Genomic DNA, 17,387 nt, shown 5'->3' on the forward strand with positions numbered 1-17,387 from the left:
GCTGAAGACTTGGAAACAGGGGGAGACAGCTGGCTCGGTTATTCGAGGGACAAACACTCTGTTTATCTGTATATTACAGCTAGGAGGTAGTGAGCTCGGCGTGCCGACGGAAAGTCACGCGCCCAATCTGCGCGAGCTTGACACTTCAAGGATGTAAATATTTCCTTTTCGAATCTATTCTCGGTGGTTCGCGGCAGACGCGCTCGCAAAACCGTCTTGCTGTGAAGCTCCAGAAATGTCTGGCGGACGACTGAACTTCATCTGAGTTGCGACTGGCGTGAAGTCGGTTCTCCGCTTGCGTCTTTCCCCCGCGAGAAAACCACGTGAAGAGAGGGGGGAATGTGTTTTCAGAGTTTCTTTTTACTCTGAAGCATTTCTTATTTCTTCGTCGCGGCCTTCAGCTGCAAGCGCTTAGTGAAGGCTGCTCTCGTGTAAACTGTTGCATGGCTGACGACGTGGTGGACCACAACAACTTCTGGTTCCAGCGAGGCTCAAGGAAATATATATATTAAAAAAAAAAGAGACATCGGAACAACCCGGTCTCTCGCCCAAGGACGCTTCTACGTGTAGACAGGAGGAAGTGGAGCTCACTCTCCCTCACAAGCCGTGACACTGAATAATGTTTCCTCGATCCTCACGCAGTTTCTCATCAGATTTCAAATTGCTATATGGAGTCATTTCAGTGTTTTATGTGCAATCTCAGGTTTTAAGACCTCCTTTTTTTTTTACGACCTCATACCGGATCACGCGCCGCCTGGAACCTGGGGTAACCTGGTATCTCTTTTCTTGTCTTCGCGTGCAAACGGAAAAAAAAAAAGGAATCTCTTTGAATTGCAAATTCCGCATTGTTCCGTCAGTCTCGCGGATCGAAACCGCGATCTCACGTTCTCATCCTCAACCCAGCAGAGGAAGGGTTTTTTTTTTTTTTTCTTCTCATGCGCTCGACGCACGCACATGCAGACACACACACCCCTCTGCGTGGATTTCCATAAATTGTTCCCGCACAATGTAATCTCGGGGAACCAGTTGGATGGAATTTTCTGAGACGACGACTCATCTGATGAGTCCTCTTTATTGTCGCTCACCTTCTTCCACACAAAGGGCCGCGAAAGAGAGTGTCGTGAGAAAGAACAAGAAGAAGAGAAGCGGCGCTCTTGACAGTATGCAGATGAATTCACCACCTGGCGTGTCGGCATGATGCACAAACCTGATCTGTGGCTTTTAAACAAAAGCGTCGTCCTGCACAGCAACAGCTAAATTACACTAATGATTGCTCAACGCCGAGATTACGACTGGATGAGAGTAGAATAATGAGAAAAAAGCCTTTTTTTTTTTTCGTGCGCCAGAGCAGAAATGTAATAATCATAGAACAGACACAAAGATAATAAGAACAGTGAATCACAAATAATCCAATCGAGCGCAAAGAATCCCCTGTGTGTGTTTTATGTTTGCCTGACTTGTTTTATAGCCTTGTCCAGAGGGATGTATTCAAATTCAGAGCACAGGTGTAACTGCCAAAGCTTCCCTGTATTTTTTTTTTTTTTTTTGACATAGCATCCATTGATCCCGGTGACCTACATTTTCCCCCGAACAGGATGGTTTCCTGGTTGCAACAGTTTGGCGACCGTGCCGGACTGAGATATTAAAACACAGATATTTTAAGGATCACTGACACCAAAACGAATTCACCTCCTAATGACAAAAAGCCTCTGATTGGCTTTTCTTTCATACGACATCAACGTTTGTCAGTGAAATTCAGTTTGTTGTAAGAGAACACTGAAGATACGTTAAAATAAGGCTGCACAATTAATCAAAATGTTGTTTTCCAGACATAAGAAAACATGTTTCTTCTGCACGACGACGGTCACATCGTCACGATTTTAATATTCCCACTAATCAGACAAAAACGAGCGAGCTGTTGAAGGGGAACTCGACTGAACGGTAGATAAATAAAACAAGATGAAACAGCACAAAGTGCATTTTTACCCTCTAATTACATTTTACTGCTGTGGACAGAAAACAACACCTGTATTCAGTATCTCTTCTAATGTCCTACAGCGTTACTAAATCATGCTTTGCTGCCGTCTTTACAATAAAATGCACGTTCTGTCTTTGTTGTAACATTTTAATAACGCTAAAAAAAAAAATAAAAAAAAATCACATTACTTGGTGGATAACGCTCTGAGACAGAGACGGAGTGTTTGTGTCGTCTGACTGCGCACTGATGTCTCATCTATCAGGAGGCCGGGCCTGTGTGGTGGCTAACAGAGCCACTCTAACACACTCTTATATAATTAATCAAACAGAGACACTTTCCTACAGGGACACAATGAGGCAATTTATAGTTCACGCCATCTGTTACCATGACAGCACACCTGCCCTAATGCTAGACGGCACCCGGCGCACAGCACACAAATGTACGAATGGAAGCACACACACACATGCAGCCACTTATAGAAACACATTCTCCTTTAGATGTGCTTTAATCGACTCATAATGTTATTGAATCCTCCAAAAAAAAACACTCCAGCAGGTCGCTTGTTTGCAGACTCGCAGGTCTGAGGCCTTCTTTCACCCATCGCCATTTTCCTCGTCTCTCCGTGACGTCATCGAATCCAAACCATGGCGATTGATCACGTCGACGAAGATAATGATAAAAAGTGTCACCTCCGAGCAGAGTGGCTGTGACGGATGGCGTGGAAGTCTTTTTTGTTGTCCCGTGCTCGGGGGGTTGCGGCGGGCTGAGCCGCAGCAGCTGTGGCTGATCTATCTGCAGTTGGTGATTAGATGAGTGGGCTAAACAATTAGACCGAGCTCATTAAACAAGCGGCTCCACGTCCCATCCCGGTGATTATTTACCAGTGATTAGTAAATGATGATGTCTCCGTAGTTTTCAGTCGGTAAGTGTATCTCGAGCCGCGTTTTCTTCCCCTCAGACTGCACGAATAAATGTGTTTGGGTTTTTTTTTTTTTTTTGTTGTTGTGTGTGCCCACTCAGATCAGAACAGTCACGGCTACATCGGGGAGTCCTGGCCGTCGACAGCAAGCGGAGCCGACCCTTATCCGGAGCTCCCGCATCCCGCTGACCCCCAGCTGGACCTGAGCGCTCTGGTTTCCTTGGAGACGGACAGCGGAGGGGAGGAGGGCGGCGAGGAAACCATCGTGTACCTCTGAATGTTGAAACATTTCAGACTTGGAGACAAAAAAAAAAAAGAAAAAATACATAAAGACGTTCATGAAGCGCGAGGATTTGATCCGGGGCGGCTTCAGAAAGCATTTCTCTCTTTCACAGTCTTGTGTCATGCATGTTTTTTTTTATATTTTGAAGATTGTATTTGTGGCCTGTTTTTTTTGCAAACTGCATAGTTTAGTGAAAAGAGACAGATAAAGAAACTGAGACTCAATCTCACATGTGTCATGCACCTTAGCCCCGAGGCACCGCCGGGTGCTCGACGTCTCTATATTTTCTGTTTTCTATCCACTGGGTCCCTGCAGATAAACAAACGTTTCCCCCTCCCTCTTCCTCCTCGCTGTCCCTCCCACGCAGCCTTCCTTTCTCAGGTTCCGCATAACTCGTCCCTCAAGCGCTCTATTTATTAAATTTACCACAAAAGGAGAAAAAGCGCGAGCCCAATACCAGCGAAAACATCGGGATGCGTCCCTCTGTAGTAAACGGCCCCTCATGCATTCACGAGACGGGCTCTGTTTATGTACAAGCCGAGCAGAACGTGAAGCACGAAGCATCCGGACTGAAAGATGAGGTGCGACAGCGTCGGCTCCATGTTTCTCAGACTGCCTGCAGCCATCCTTTATTTCTGTTTGTCTAGTCTTCAGCATGTTTTTCTTGTTAAGAGAAATAAGCGCAGATGTTTCTTTAACTGATGACACTTGAGTAGTTGTCAACGAAGCGCCTGTAAATACTCTCCCTGCAGAGCTAAAGAAGAAGAGACGCCGACAGAGTTACAACCACATTTCATTTCCTATAAATTCCTCATAATAAAATTCCCCGTTGTTCAGTTATTTAAAACACACTGACACAGTTAAGCCGAACAAACAGGGAAGCTGGAGAGAAACTTTCACACCAAAGAAGGCACAAAATTAACCACAGCAAGGCTTCGAAAATGTCTCTCTTTGGTTTCCTGCACAGACACCAGTTGAGTATCGCAACACATGCTTTGGCGCGATGTGGCTGAACTTGGTTGTCAGTAGAAAAGGCCCGCTAGCACAACTAGCATAGCTGTAGACCATGAATGTTGTAACGCATCATAACACCCGAATATGGCGGCACTGTTCATCACTTGCTTTCAGTTTTGCCGTCTTTCGATTTTTAATTTTAGAGTCAACTGAGCGTTTCAAATTCATAAAACTTTCCTCAAGCGGAGAAAGGCTGTTTAAAGATCTGTGTTGTCGTGACAGTTTAAAGTTTAGGCGGGAAGTTGTCAGCGAGTAAAACCGGTTACCGTGAAACTGGGACTGAAAAGGCACCATTCTGGGGTTCCGGTATCCAGATTTTATAAACACATCCAGGCTGTATACTCTCTCTTTTTCGTCTTTCCGTCATTACTTTATTAAAAAAATCCCATCTTTACTTCATCAAGCTGTAAGAAGTGGAAGACGTTGTTCTGAAATGATCTTCACGAGCACCCAGAACGATATGATGTTGCCTTACGAATACTTTCTCGCTTAAACTATTACACTTGAATATTCATGTAGTATAATTACATACTGTCTCTTGTGGGCATTTATTTGTGTAAAGAGCTCCGTGTGCCAACGCTTTAGTTGTCTGCTTACAGACACTATAAAAGCTAAATTGGTTTAAATACTGTTGTCGTTTCCTCGCGGGAGAAAACAAGGCAGTGGCAGTATTTTTGTGATTTTAGCACCGTGTATATATATATATATGTTTGTGCCTTTTATTTATTTATTACAGCACCAAGAGTTGTAATGTTTTCCAGTGCTTTGTGAAGGGTTGTATTGTACATACATGAACAGGTGTGTTTTTTTCAGTCCGTTGCTCCTCCTGTGTGCTTGTCTTGATAAAAAACGACTTTTATTGAACTTGAAACGGTTGCTGTGTTTTTCTTGAGGCTGTTAAATGAGGCTCAGTGAAGGTGTCAGTTCAATAAAGGATAAAAAAAAAAAAAAAAAAACTGGTTGAAACACAAACACAATGCTCACCTCGGGTTTATGGCCCCGGTCCGGATGTGAAGCCGTCTCCAACGGCGTGGACAGATGTGTGATGAGCCGCCTGTTCGGTTGCCAGCAGTGACAGGTGGTGCACCAGGTGCGTGAATGTCAATGGCTTCCTGTCTCGACTGCACCTCACGAAGAGCATCATCAGGAACGGGATGAAGACAATATGTGGCGCAGCAATTAACAGCCGGCGGGAGTCAGCCAAAACTTGCGGGGGCCATTTCACTCTGGAGAATGTCTCGATACACTTTAATAGATATAGGGTTTCCCGCCGCCGACAGCTCGTCCTCTAAAGGCTAAAAATAAAAACTGAGACACCTCAGCTGGAGCTCCCAGGCTTTTCCCTGACAGCATTATTTCATATTCTCCACCTGAGTCCCTTTTTTACACATCAGAGCAGATGCCTGAGATCGACAGGGTCCCTGCTCTTCCCCCACAATGTGCACCTTATTATTTCACAGAGGTGCGGCTTGCGAACGCCCCCTTCATTCTGCGTCAGTCCTTTTTATTTGCAGCCTATTAAACTTGGCTGTATAAAAAAAAGGTCATTTACAGAGAAATCCAGTGTGATTCACGTCTCAACTCCCACTTACACTAATGTGTGTTCATTTTAATTATTTCACTCAACCTTGATTAGACCTGATTCTTAATTAATCAGGCCCTCCACACTGCAGTCTAATGAAGGAGGTTAGAGTGAACGAGATGGATAAAAGGTTCAACATTAAAGGAGAACTTCGGTTGATTTCAACATGCAGCTTTATCGCTCAAGCCACCCTTGACTTGCCAGTACCGAAAACGCGAAAACTTTTGGTCCACCTCTTACAGAGCTCCTTGAACGGAGAGTTAGCATTGACAGCTAACAGTATGGGGTCAGAACTTTACACTGTGTTTAAGCGTCTTAACATGCTCCAAATCTCACCCCGAAAGTTATGCAACATCAGCAGACACCTTACAACACAGCACTGTAGCGTTTATGACTCACAATGAATAAAAAAGTGGTTAAAACAGTGTGTTTGTGCAAGCAGCCACATACCTGTTTGTTGACATCCCTGTCGTCCGGTAGACCAAACTAGTCGATCCGTCGAGCGTGCGCTTACTCCCTCACTGGCAGCGACGGAAACTTGAATTTTGCAGACAGAAACGTATTCCAGCATTTTCGTTTTTCTGTTCATAACGTACATGTTGATGTTACAGCCTGTCATGAGCCATTAGCCTTACAATAGCCTGTTATGTAGCCTGAGTCTATTCACTCTGCACCGAGAGCTAGCTTGTCTGCTCATGCTAATGGTTCTTGCAGAGAGCAGAGCAGAGAGTCCGTGATGATCGAAGCTGTTTCCGAAATAGTCACGATGGAGAGCTTGTCTTATGTCGAAGTGGAAGACATCGACGAAGAACTTTTTGAATTCGACGGTAGACCATATTTGTTCGAACCAGAGTATACAGATGAGGAGTTACTTGCACTAGAGAACGAGGGAGCGGAGAGGGAGCGGAGAGAGCAGAACAGGCAGAGGCGGCTTCACGGCCAAGCACATCGGCGACCTGGTGGTGCTTTTGTGGATGTTGTGTCCAAATGGATACAGAAGAGGAAAGCCTATGCTGTAAGGAGTGGGACATCATACAGCCTACCGAGTTTGCACGTCTATTAGAAGCCACAACGGTAATGTTTCGCGATAGTAGAGAGGCAAACGGTGGAAGCTTGTATTCTTATGTTTCTTCATTCTATTGCCACAATTGGGCATTGCACAAACTCGTACCATTTTCAGTAACTAGCGCTGCTTCGATCATCACGGACTCTCTGCTCTGCTCTCCTCTCTGCAAGAACCACTAGCATGAGCAGACAAGCTAGCTCTCGGTGCAGAGCTAATAGACTCATAACAGGCTATGTAAGGCTAATGGCTCATGACAGGCTGTATCATGAACATGTACGTTATGAACAGAAAAGCGAAAATGCTGGAATACGTTTCCGTCGCTGCCAGTGAGGGAGTAAGCGCATGTTCGACGGATCGACTAGTTTGGACTACCGGACGACAGGGATGTCAACAAACAGGTGTTGTATCGAGCTCAGGTACCTCGTTGAGGTTTGTTTCCCCTGGTACCGTCCCCATCCGAAATGCCCCGAAGGGCGAAGGAAGCGCGTGTTCACAAAAAGCTCGCCCCGAGCTGTTGTGCTCGTACCACAGAGGCACTGCGGAGACAGCTAAGGTTCAAAACGGACTTTTTTTTTGCGAGTTTTATCTGAGGATGTTGTATTGTAGACATGAAATCCAAATTCATGACTGTCAAGTTATACTTTTAAACTTGGACAACAGCATATATGTTTGTGTTTTTACATGTTTATTAAGACAACCAACTACTGTTGTTTCTATTAATGAAAAATATTATATTTGTGAGAGAATTTTCATTTAGAATGTTATGAACTTTTGGGACAGAAAGTGCTCAATCATTTTTAGGCAAATATAATTTGCCATTTTATCATATTTGTCTTGAATCAAGTTCCATTATAGCAGGTAAAGCACATCCTGACAGCTTGGAATATTACTGTCAGATACTGTTCCCCCTCTGTTCAGTACGAAGGGAGGCTCACACATCTTTCAAATTCATACTCCTGACTTCTTTCCCGACAACAGGTAAGTCCTGTGATTTTCAGGCTGATATCACTAAATTTGACCATTTAAACAGGGGGAACGCATCCTGACAGCTTGGAATATTACTGTCAGATACTGTTCCCCCTCTGTTCAGTATGAAAGGAGGCTCACACATCTTTCAAATTCATACTCCTGACTTCTTTCCCAACAACAGGTAAGTCCTGTGATTTTCAGGCTGATATCATTAAATTTGACCGATTAAACAGGGGGAACGCATCCTGACAGCTTGGAATATTACTCTCAGATACTGTTCCCCCTCTGTTCAGTACGAAGGGAGGCTCACACATCTTTCAAATTCATACTCCTGACTTCTTTCCCAACAACAGGTAAATCCTGTGATTTTCAGGCTGATATCATTATATTTGACCATTTAAACAGGGGGAACGCATCCTGACAGCTTGGAATATTACTGTCAGATACTGTTCCCCCTCTGTTGAGTATGAAAGAAGGCTCACAAATCTTTCAAATTCATACTCCTGACTTCTTTCCCAACAACAGGTAAGTCCTGTGATTTTCAGGCTGATATCATTAAATTTGACCATTTAAACAGGGGGAACGCATCCTGACAGCTTGGAATATTACTGTCAGATACTGTTCCCCCTCTGTTCAGTATGAAAGAAGGCTCACAAATCTTTCAAATTCATACTCCTGACTTCTTTCCCAACAACAGGTAAGTCCTGTGATTTTCAGGCTGATATCATTAAATTTGACCATTTAAACAGGGGGAACGCATCCTGACAGCTTGGAATATTACTGTCAGATACTGTTCCCCCTCTGTTCAGTATGAAAGGAGGCTCACACATCTTTCAAATTCATACTCCTGACTTCTTTCCCAACAACAGCTAAGTCCTGTGATTTTCAGGCTGATATCATTAAATTTGACCATTTAAACAGGGGGAACGCATCCTGACAGCTTGGAATATTACTGTCAGATACTGTTCCCCCTCTGTTCAGTATGAAAGGAGGCTCACACATCCTTCAAATTCATACTCCTGACGTCTTTCCCAACAACAGGTAAGTCCTGTGATTTTCAGGCTGATATCATTAAATTTGACCATTTAAACAGGGGGAGCGCATCCTGACAGCTTGGAATATTACTGTCAGATACTGTTCCCCCTCTGTTCAGTATGAAAGGAGGCTCACACATCCTTCAAATTCATACTCCTGACGTCTTTCCCAACAACAGGTAAGTCCTGTGATTTTCAGGCTGATATCATTAAATTTGACCATTTAAACAGGGGGAACGCATCCTGACAGCTTGGAATATTACTGTCAGATACTGTTCCCCCTCTGTTCAGTATGAAAGGAGGCTCACACATCTTTCAAATTCATACTCCTGACTTCTTTCCCAACAACAGGTAAGTCCTGTGATTTTCAGGCTGATATCATTAAATTTGACCATTTAAACAGGGGGAACACATCCTGACGGCTTGGAATATTACTGTCAGATAGTGTTCCCCCTTTGTTCAACATGAAAGGAGGCTCACACATCTTTCAAATTCATAATCCTGACTTCTTTCCCAACAACAGGTAAGTCCTGTGATTTTCAGGCTGATATCATTAAATTTGACCATTTAAACAGGGGGAACACATCCTGACGGCTTGGAATATTACTGTCAGATAGTGTTCCCCCTTTGTTCAACATCAAAGGAGGCTCACACATCTTTCAAATTCATACTCCTGACTTCTTTCCCGACAACAGGTAAGTCCTGTGATTTTCAGGCTGATATCATTAAATTTGACCAATTAAACAGGGGGAACGCATCCTGACGGCTTGGAATATTACTCTCAGATACTGTTCCCCCTCTGTTCAGTACGAAGGGAGGCTCACACATCTTTCAAATTCATACTCCTGACTTCTTTCCCAACAACAGGTAAGTCCTGTGATTTTCAGGCTGATATCATTAAATTTGACCATTTAAACAGGGGGAACGCATCCTGACAGCTTGGAATATTACTGTCAGATACTGTTCCCCCTCTGTTCAGTATGAAAGGAGGCTCACACATCCTTCAAATTCATACTCCTGACTTCTTTCCCGACAACAGGTAAGTCCTGTGATTTTCAGGCTGATATCATTAAATTTGACCATTTAAACAGGGGGAACGCATCCTGACAGCTTGGAATATTACTGTCAGATACTGTTCCCCCTCTGTTCAGTTTGAAAGGAGGCTCACACATCTTTCAAATTCATACTCCTGACGTCTTTCGCAACAACAGGTAAGTCCTGTGATTTTCAGGCTGATATCATTAAATTTGACCAATTAAACAGGGGGAACGCATCCTGACAGCTTGGAATATTACTGTCAGATACTGTTCCCCCTCTGTTCAGTACGAAGGGAGGCTCACACATCTTTCAAATTCATACTCCTGACTTCTTTCCCAACAACAGGTAAGTCCTGTGATTTTCAGGATGATATCATTAAATTTGACCATTTAAACAGGGGGAACACATCCTGACAGCTTGGAATATTACTGTCAGATACTGTTCCCCCTCTGTTCAGTATGAAGGGAGGCTCACACATCTTTCAAAATCATACTCCTGACTTCTTTCCCGACAACAGGTAAGTCCTGTGATTTTCAGGCTGATATCATTAAATTTGACCATTTAAAAAGGGGGAACGCATCCTGACAGCTTGGAATATTACTGTCAGATACTGTTCCCCCTCTGTTCAGTATGAAAGGAGGCTCACACATCTTTCAAATTCATACCCCTGACTTCTTTCCCGACAACAGGTAAGTCCTGTGATTTTCAGGCTGATATAATTAAATTTGACCATTTAAACAGGGGGAACGCATCCTGACAGCTTGGAATATTACTGTCAGATACTGTTCCCCCTCTGTTCAGTATGAAAGGAGGCTCACACATCTTTCAAATTCATACTCCTGACTTCTTTCCCAACAACAGGTAAATCCTGTGATTTTCAGGCTGATATCATTAAATTTGACCATTTAAACAGGGGGAACGCATCCTGACAGCTTGGAATATTACTGTCAGATACTGTTCCCCCTCTGTTCAGTATGAAAGGAGGCTCACACATCCTTCAAATTCATACTCCTGACTTCTTTCCAGACAACAGGTAAGTCCTGTGATTTTCAGGCTGATATCATTAAATTTGACCATTTAAAAAGGGGGAACACATCCTGACAGCTTGGAATATTACTGTCAGATACTGTTCCCCCTCTGTTCAGTATGAAAGGAGGCTCACACATCCTTCAAATTCATACTCCTGACTTCTTTCCTGACAACAGGTAAGTCCTGTGATTTTCAGGCTGATATCATTAAATTTGACCATTTAAACAGGGGGAACGCATCCTGACGGCTTGGAATATTACTGTCAGATACTGTTCCCCCTCTGTTCAGTATGAAAGGAGGCTCACACATCTTTCAAATTCATACTCCTGACGTCTTTCCCAACAACAGGTAAGTCCTGTGATTTTCAGGCTGATATCATTAAATTTGACCAATTAAACAGGGGGAACGCATCCTGACGGCTTGGAATATTACTGTCAGATACTGTTCCCCCTCTGTTCAGTACGAAGGGAGGCTCACACATCTTTCAAATTCATACTCCTCACTTCTTTCCCAACAACAGGTAAGTCCTGTGATTTTCAGGATGATATCATTAAATTTGACCATTTAAACAGGGGGAACGCATCCTGACAGCTTGGAATATTACTGTCAGATACTGTTCCCCCTCTGTTCAGTATGAAAGGAGGCTCACACATCTTTCAAATTCATACTCCTGACTTATTTCCCAACAACAGGTAAGTCCTGTGATTTTCAGGCTGATATCATTAAATTTGACCATTTAAACAGGGGGAACACATCCTGACAGCTTGGAATATTACTGTCAGATACTGTTCCCCCTCTGTTCAGTACGAAGGGAGGCTCACACATCTTTCAAATTCATACTCCTGACTTCTTTCCCAACAACAGGTAAGTCCTGTGATTTTCAGGCTGATATCATTAAATTTGACCATTTAAAAAGGGGGAACGCATCCTGACAGCTTGGAATATTACTGTCAGATACTGTTCCCCCTCTGTTCAGTATGAAAGGAGGCTCACACATCTTTCAAATTCATACTCCTGACTTCTTTCCCAACAACAGGTAAATCCTGTGATTTTCAGGCTATCATTAAATTTGACCATTTAAACAGGGGGAACGCATCCTGACAGCTTGGAATATTACTGTCAGATACTGTTCCCCCTCTGTTCAGTATGAAAGGAGGCTCACACATCCTTCAAATTCATACTCCTGACTTCTTTCCCGACAACAGGTAAGTCCTGTGATTTTCAGGCTGATATCATTAAATTTGACTATTTAAACAGGGGGAACGCATCCTGACAGCTTGGAATATTACTGTCAGATACTGTTCCCCCTCTGTTCAGTATGAAAGGAGGCTCACACATCTTTCAAATTCATACTCCTGACTTCTTTCCCAACAACAGGTAAGTCCTGTGATTTTCAGGCTGATATCATTAAATTTGACCATTTAAACAGGGGGAACACATCCTGACGGCTTGGAATATTACTGTCAGATAGTGTTCCCCCTTTGTTCAACATGAAAGGAGGCTCACACATCCTTCAAATTCATACTCCTGACTTCTTTCCTGACAACAGGTAAGTCCTGTGATTTTCAGGCTGATATCATTAAATTTGACCAATTAAACAGGGGGAACGCATCCTGACGGCTTGGAATATTACTCTCAGATACTGTTCCCCCTCTGTTCAGTACGAAGGGAGGCTCACACATCTTTCAAATTCATACTCCTGACTTGTTTCCCAACAACAGGTAAGTCCTATGATTTTCAGGCTGATATCATTAAATTTGACCATTTAAACAGGGGGAACGCATCCTGACAGCTTGGAATATTACTGTCAGATACTGTTCCCCCTCTGTTCAGTATGAAAGGAGGCTCACACATCTTTCAAATTCATACTCCTGACGTCTTTCCCAACAACAGGTAAGTCCTGTGATTTTCAGGCTGATATCATTAAATTTTACCATTTAAACAGGGGGAACGCATCCTGACAGCTTGGAATATTACTGTCAGATACTGTTCCCCCTCTGTTCAGTATGAAAGGAGGCTCACACATCCTTCAAATTCATACTCCTGACTTCTTTCCCGACAACAGGTAAGTCCTGTGATTTTCAGGCTGTTATCATTAAATTTGACCATTTAAACGGGAGAACGCTTCCTGACAGCTTGGAATATTACTGTCAGATACTGTTCCCCCTCTGTTCAGTATGAAAGGAGGCTCACACATCTTTCAAATTCATACTCCTGACTTCTTTCCCAACAACAGGTAAGTCCTGTGATTTTCAGGCTGATATAATTAAATTTGACCATTTAAACAGGGGGAACGCATCCTGACAGCTTGGAATATTACTGTCAGATACTGTTCCCCCTCTGTTCAGTATGAAAGGAGGCTCACACATCTTTCAAATTCATACTCCTGACTTCTTTCCCAACAACAGGTAAATCCTGTGATTTTCAGGCTGATATAATTAAATTTGACCATTTAAACAGGGGGAACACATACTGACGGCTTGGAATATTACTGTCAGATACTGTTCCCCCTCTGTTCAGTATGAAAGGAGGCTCACACATCTTTCAAATTCATACTCCTGACTTCTTTCCCAACAACAGGTAAGTCCTGTGATTTTCAGGCTGATATCATTAAATTTGACCATTTAAACAGGGGGAACGCATCCTGACAGCTTGGAATATTACTGTCAGATACTGTTCCCCCTCTGTTCAGTATGAAAGGAGGCTCACACATCTTTCAAATTCATACCCCTGACTTCTTTCCCAACAACAGGTAAATCCTGTGATTTTCAGGCTGTTATCATTAAATTTGACCATTTAAACGGGAGAACGCGTCCTGACAGCTTGGAATATTACTGTCAGATACTGTTCCCCCTCTGTTCAGTATGAAAGGAGGCTCACACATATTTCAAATTCATACTCCTGACTTCTTTCCCAACAACAGCTAAGTCCTGCGATTTTCAGGCTGATATCATAAAATTTGACCAATTAAAAATTGGGACAATTGGGGACAAGAGTTCGCGTTTTCGGTACTGGCAAGTCAAGGGCAGCTTGAGCGATAAAGCTGCATGTTGAAATCAACCGAAGTTCTCCTTAAACAAGTAGAAGCTGCATGCATATGTTTCTATTTATGTGGATCACCCTCGTAACCATCTACAGGTTTACTATGGTTCATCAGGAAACCTACTTCAAACTGACTAAACATGAATCATTCTGAATCGCTTTTAAAAGATAGAAACTTCTTGGTAACGTCTTCTAGCGGAGTTCCTCAAGGGTCCGTTATTGGACATCTTCTGTTCGTTCTTTCTCACCTCAAATTATGGGAAACACAAACTCTGTGTTCACAGTTGTGTCGGCGACAATCCAATTTAACATCAGTTTAACATCTGGGAGGTTAGTATCCCAAAACAAACTGTTTTAAAATGTCCTCATCCGCCACCTTAAATGCGACCAGAGTTTTTGTTTAAAACTCTCAAAAAACAGTATTAACAGTGTGAAGAATTAAAAGTGTTGATGTATAAGAAAGACCCTGCCCGTCCCGTCTCCTACTACTTATACTAGTACTATTACTTTGTCTGGTAACCCTGGAAGTTTCAGCTGAGAGATGTTAAAGTGGCGAGTTAGCTACATAGTCTTATAAGTAAACAAAATTGACCCACATCTCACAAAATTTCAAGGGAAATAGTAAAGTTACAGCTATTTTCCATACTAAAAAGGAAAAATGCAACCCGTACGCTGCCTGAAAGAGTTTCTTTCTTTTCTGAGCCTAATTGCTTCGTTAACTCATGGGAAATTATTGTCTGTGCGAGCAGAACTCGACACCTCGTTCCTCTCTGCCACATAGCTCCAATGTTGTTCAGAAACTATAGAAATCGCATCAATAAGCCACAGTTAGGAAAGACCAAGGCTATCTTGTTTTTTAGTCTTTTCATAGGATTCTGGTACACTAACAGAAATATAGAACTTCACAAGGCCTACCATTTAAATACAGAGAGAATCAAAAGGGAAGCTTTACAATTAATGTATATTGGTCAGCTGTTTTCAAGGCCTCAGCAGCAATCTGACGTCTCCACTGGATTCAGTGTTGCTGAAAGAGTTCTTCATTGAAATGATGAAGTGGAATATGTAAACAAACATTCTACATTTTCTAAGATACTGGTCCTTTTTGTCAGGTCATCCGACTGCTTTTCCTTTCAAGGATTAAAGCAGAATAAACTGAAGCAGTCGTTTAGTTTCTCTGATCCACAAATCTGGACTAAACTTCTAGCAGATCTGAGGTCTGCTCTCAATCTAACCCCTGCTAAATCAATAGTTTTCTGTTTGCCACGTTAAGGGCTACTTTTGCATCGTAACCAACTTTATTTTTTTGGCTCATTTTTTTTTTTTCACATATAATACATTCATTTTACCTTGATTTTCCTCATCTTTGCTTCGTTGCCTTTCTTTGTCTGACCTTTTACACTGAAGAGCTAACTTCTATCAGCCCTTCAAAGATCAATTATACTACAAATAAAGACCACACTCTCTTCCATCGGCTCTTTTTGAGCTCACAGCGCGAAGACGTGCAAGAGGCCGAGCTGAAGTTGCCCCGATCAACAGCCCGTTAGCTTTCTGTGGCTGAGCTAAAAAATAATAATTGTGTTATTCTGTATTCTGTTCTGGTTGTGTTAATGCGAGCAGCCCGTAATTGCTAAAGTCAGACCTGTGCACCGCGTCGTCAAAACTTTTATTTCTTTTTAATGCCACTGAGGGATAAAGAGGTGGGGCGACCCAGAGCCGTGAAAAATAAAAATGCCTTCCATCGTGTAACTCGCAGCACCCAAATGATTTGAGCCGTCTTTGTGTGGAAGGTTGAGCAACAAGCCGCTCACGATGTCTGTGCACGTCCCTCACCTAACGAGCTTTGAAACACTGCGTAACGCTTCAGTGAGCAGCAGCTTTTTTGCCTCGACGTTATGGGCCATATATTCGCATGCATAATCAAAATACTCTTGTGCTTTATGCGCCTCTCTCTTCTTTTTGAATTCTGGTTAAAAGGAAAACCCTGTCAAAGGTGCCAAACAGCTGTCTGAGGAGTGGGGAGAGTGTTTGTGTTGGACAAAGAGAGGCGACAGAGAGGTGTCGAAAGAGACGGGAAGAGTGGGTTTTTACTAGAAAGAGAGCTTTTTTTGTATGCACGCCGCGGAGCCGATTCGTTGCATATACCTGTCTGTTTTCTGTCTGACAGGTGCTTTTACACCGGTTCTACTCTCATGTAAATGCCAATCAGCCATCTGGGGTTTTTCCAGCTCAGCGGGCAGTCTCTGATATCACCGCCTGATAACGTTACAAAGGCTTTTCATTTCCTGATAACTTTACAAAGGCTTCTCATTTCCTGATAACTTCACAAAGTCAGGACAGGTGATTGATTAAGATCCCATCTTCCAGCTTAAAGTATCAAAGCTAAAGATCCACTTTTGACATTCTTTGTATATGAAACACTATTCTGTGACTTATTATGTGTTTCTGATATGGTTTTCACACAGAAATGTTCTCTTATCTTGTTCAAGCCCCAAAAAATTAAATGAGATCCTTTTCCCTCATAAAGAATACTGAATTTATGAATATGTAAATGTCGTTTTCCAAAGTTCAGCGACTTCACGGGAGACGTCTCCCACAAGCCCAAGAAGATACGTTCTTTATGTTGCAACGTTACATCTGTTTAGGTTCAATTTTTATATTTCTCCCTCGTCACATCGCTGTGCTTATGCTCTGCTTAGCTTTCTGGCACAAAAAACACTTGGTTAGGATTAAGAAAGTATTACGGTTTGGCTTAAAATGACACAGAAACGGATGGAGACGGTCTGACTTCCTGTGCAAGACAACCGGTCTTTGTCGGTCCAGAATTGGCCAGAGGTGAAAGACAACCGCATTTGGTTGTCACAAAAACAACTGGAGGTGTCCCCACGGACTTGATCTGCAGTCACCAGTTTGGCAGCCTTGTGAAAGTCCACTAATCTGGTACTGTCTGGTCCAAATGTCCACCTTGAACATCATATCCAGGTGGCTGCGCTGCTGCTGCTCTACTGATTCTAAGAACCTGTGCATTGGAGTTTCGACATCACACTTGTGTTCAAATCGGACCAGGATTTGGCTTTCAGAGTATTTGTGATGTTGCAAAGTGTAAGCCTATAAGCCCGTCCCTTTAAAAATGGGATTTTCAGAGAGCACAGAGAAACTTTTCACGTTCAGCGGAGGACAAACTGCAGATTCAGCATTCTGCAGGGTGAAGCTCGAACATTCAGCCGCAGGGACGAGAAGAAGAGACGTATTTTTGAGTTGACGGGGAGCTTTGATTCGAAAACCATACAGGCTCCACGCTGCACCTGCAGTAGTGTTAAATACTTAATGTCTCCTTAGCGTTACCCTCCTTCAGATTCAATAATCAGAAGCAGCCCCCCCTTCCTCATTACGCCGTGAAGAAACCCACCTCGCTGCGGCAAGCGTGCGGTCTCTG

The 17,387-nt window shown here is 43.0% G+C and overlaps 1 protein-coding gene across 4 annotated transcripts in view; it reads left to right on the top strand.

Moving 5' to 3' along the window:
- arhgef28a (Rho guanine nucleotide exchange factor (GEF) 28a) overlaps positions 1 to 5,065 on the top strand; it is a 49,926-nt gene extending 44,861 nt beyond the window's left edge. For all 4 annotated transcript variants that reach the window (XM_030436571.1, XM_030436573.1, XM_030436572.1 and 1 more), the window contains one exon: positions 2,999 to 5,065. In XM_030436571.1, coding sequence (XP_030292431.1) covers positions 2,999 to 3,174 — 176 coding nt within the window. In that variant the 3' untranslated portion in view covers positions 3,175 to 5,065. The remainder of the gene's footprint in view (positions 1 to 2,998) is intronic.
- Positions 5,066 to 17,387: the final 12,322 nt, after the last annotated feature.

This window comes from Sparus aurata, chromosome 12 (assembly GCF_900880675.1).
Source record: "Sparus aurata chromosome 12, fSpaAur1.1, whole genome shotgun sequence".
Taxonomy (NCBI): domain Eukaryota; kingdom Metazoa; phylum Chordata; class Actinopteri; order Spariformes; family Sparidae; genus Sparus; species Sparus aurata.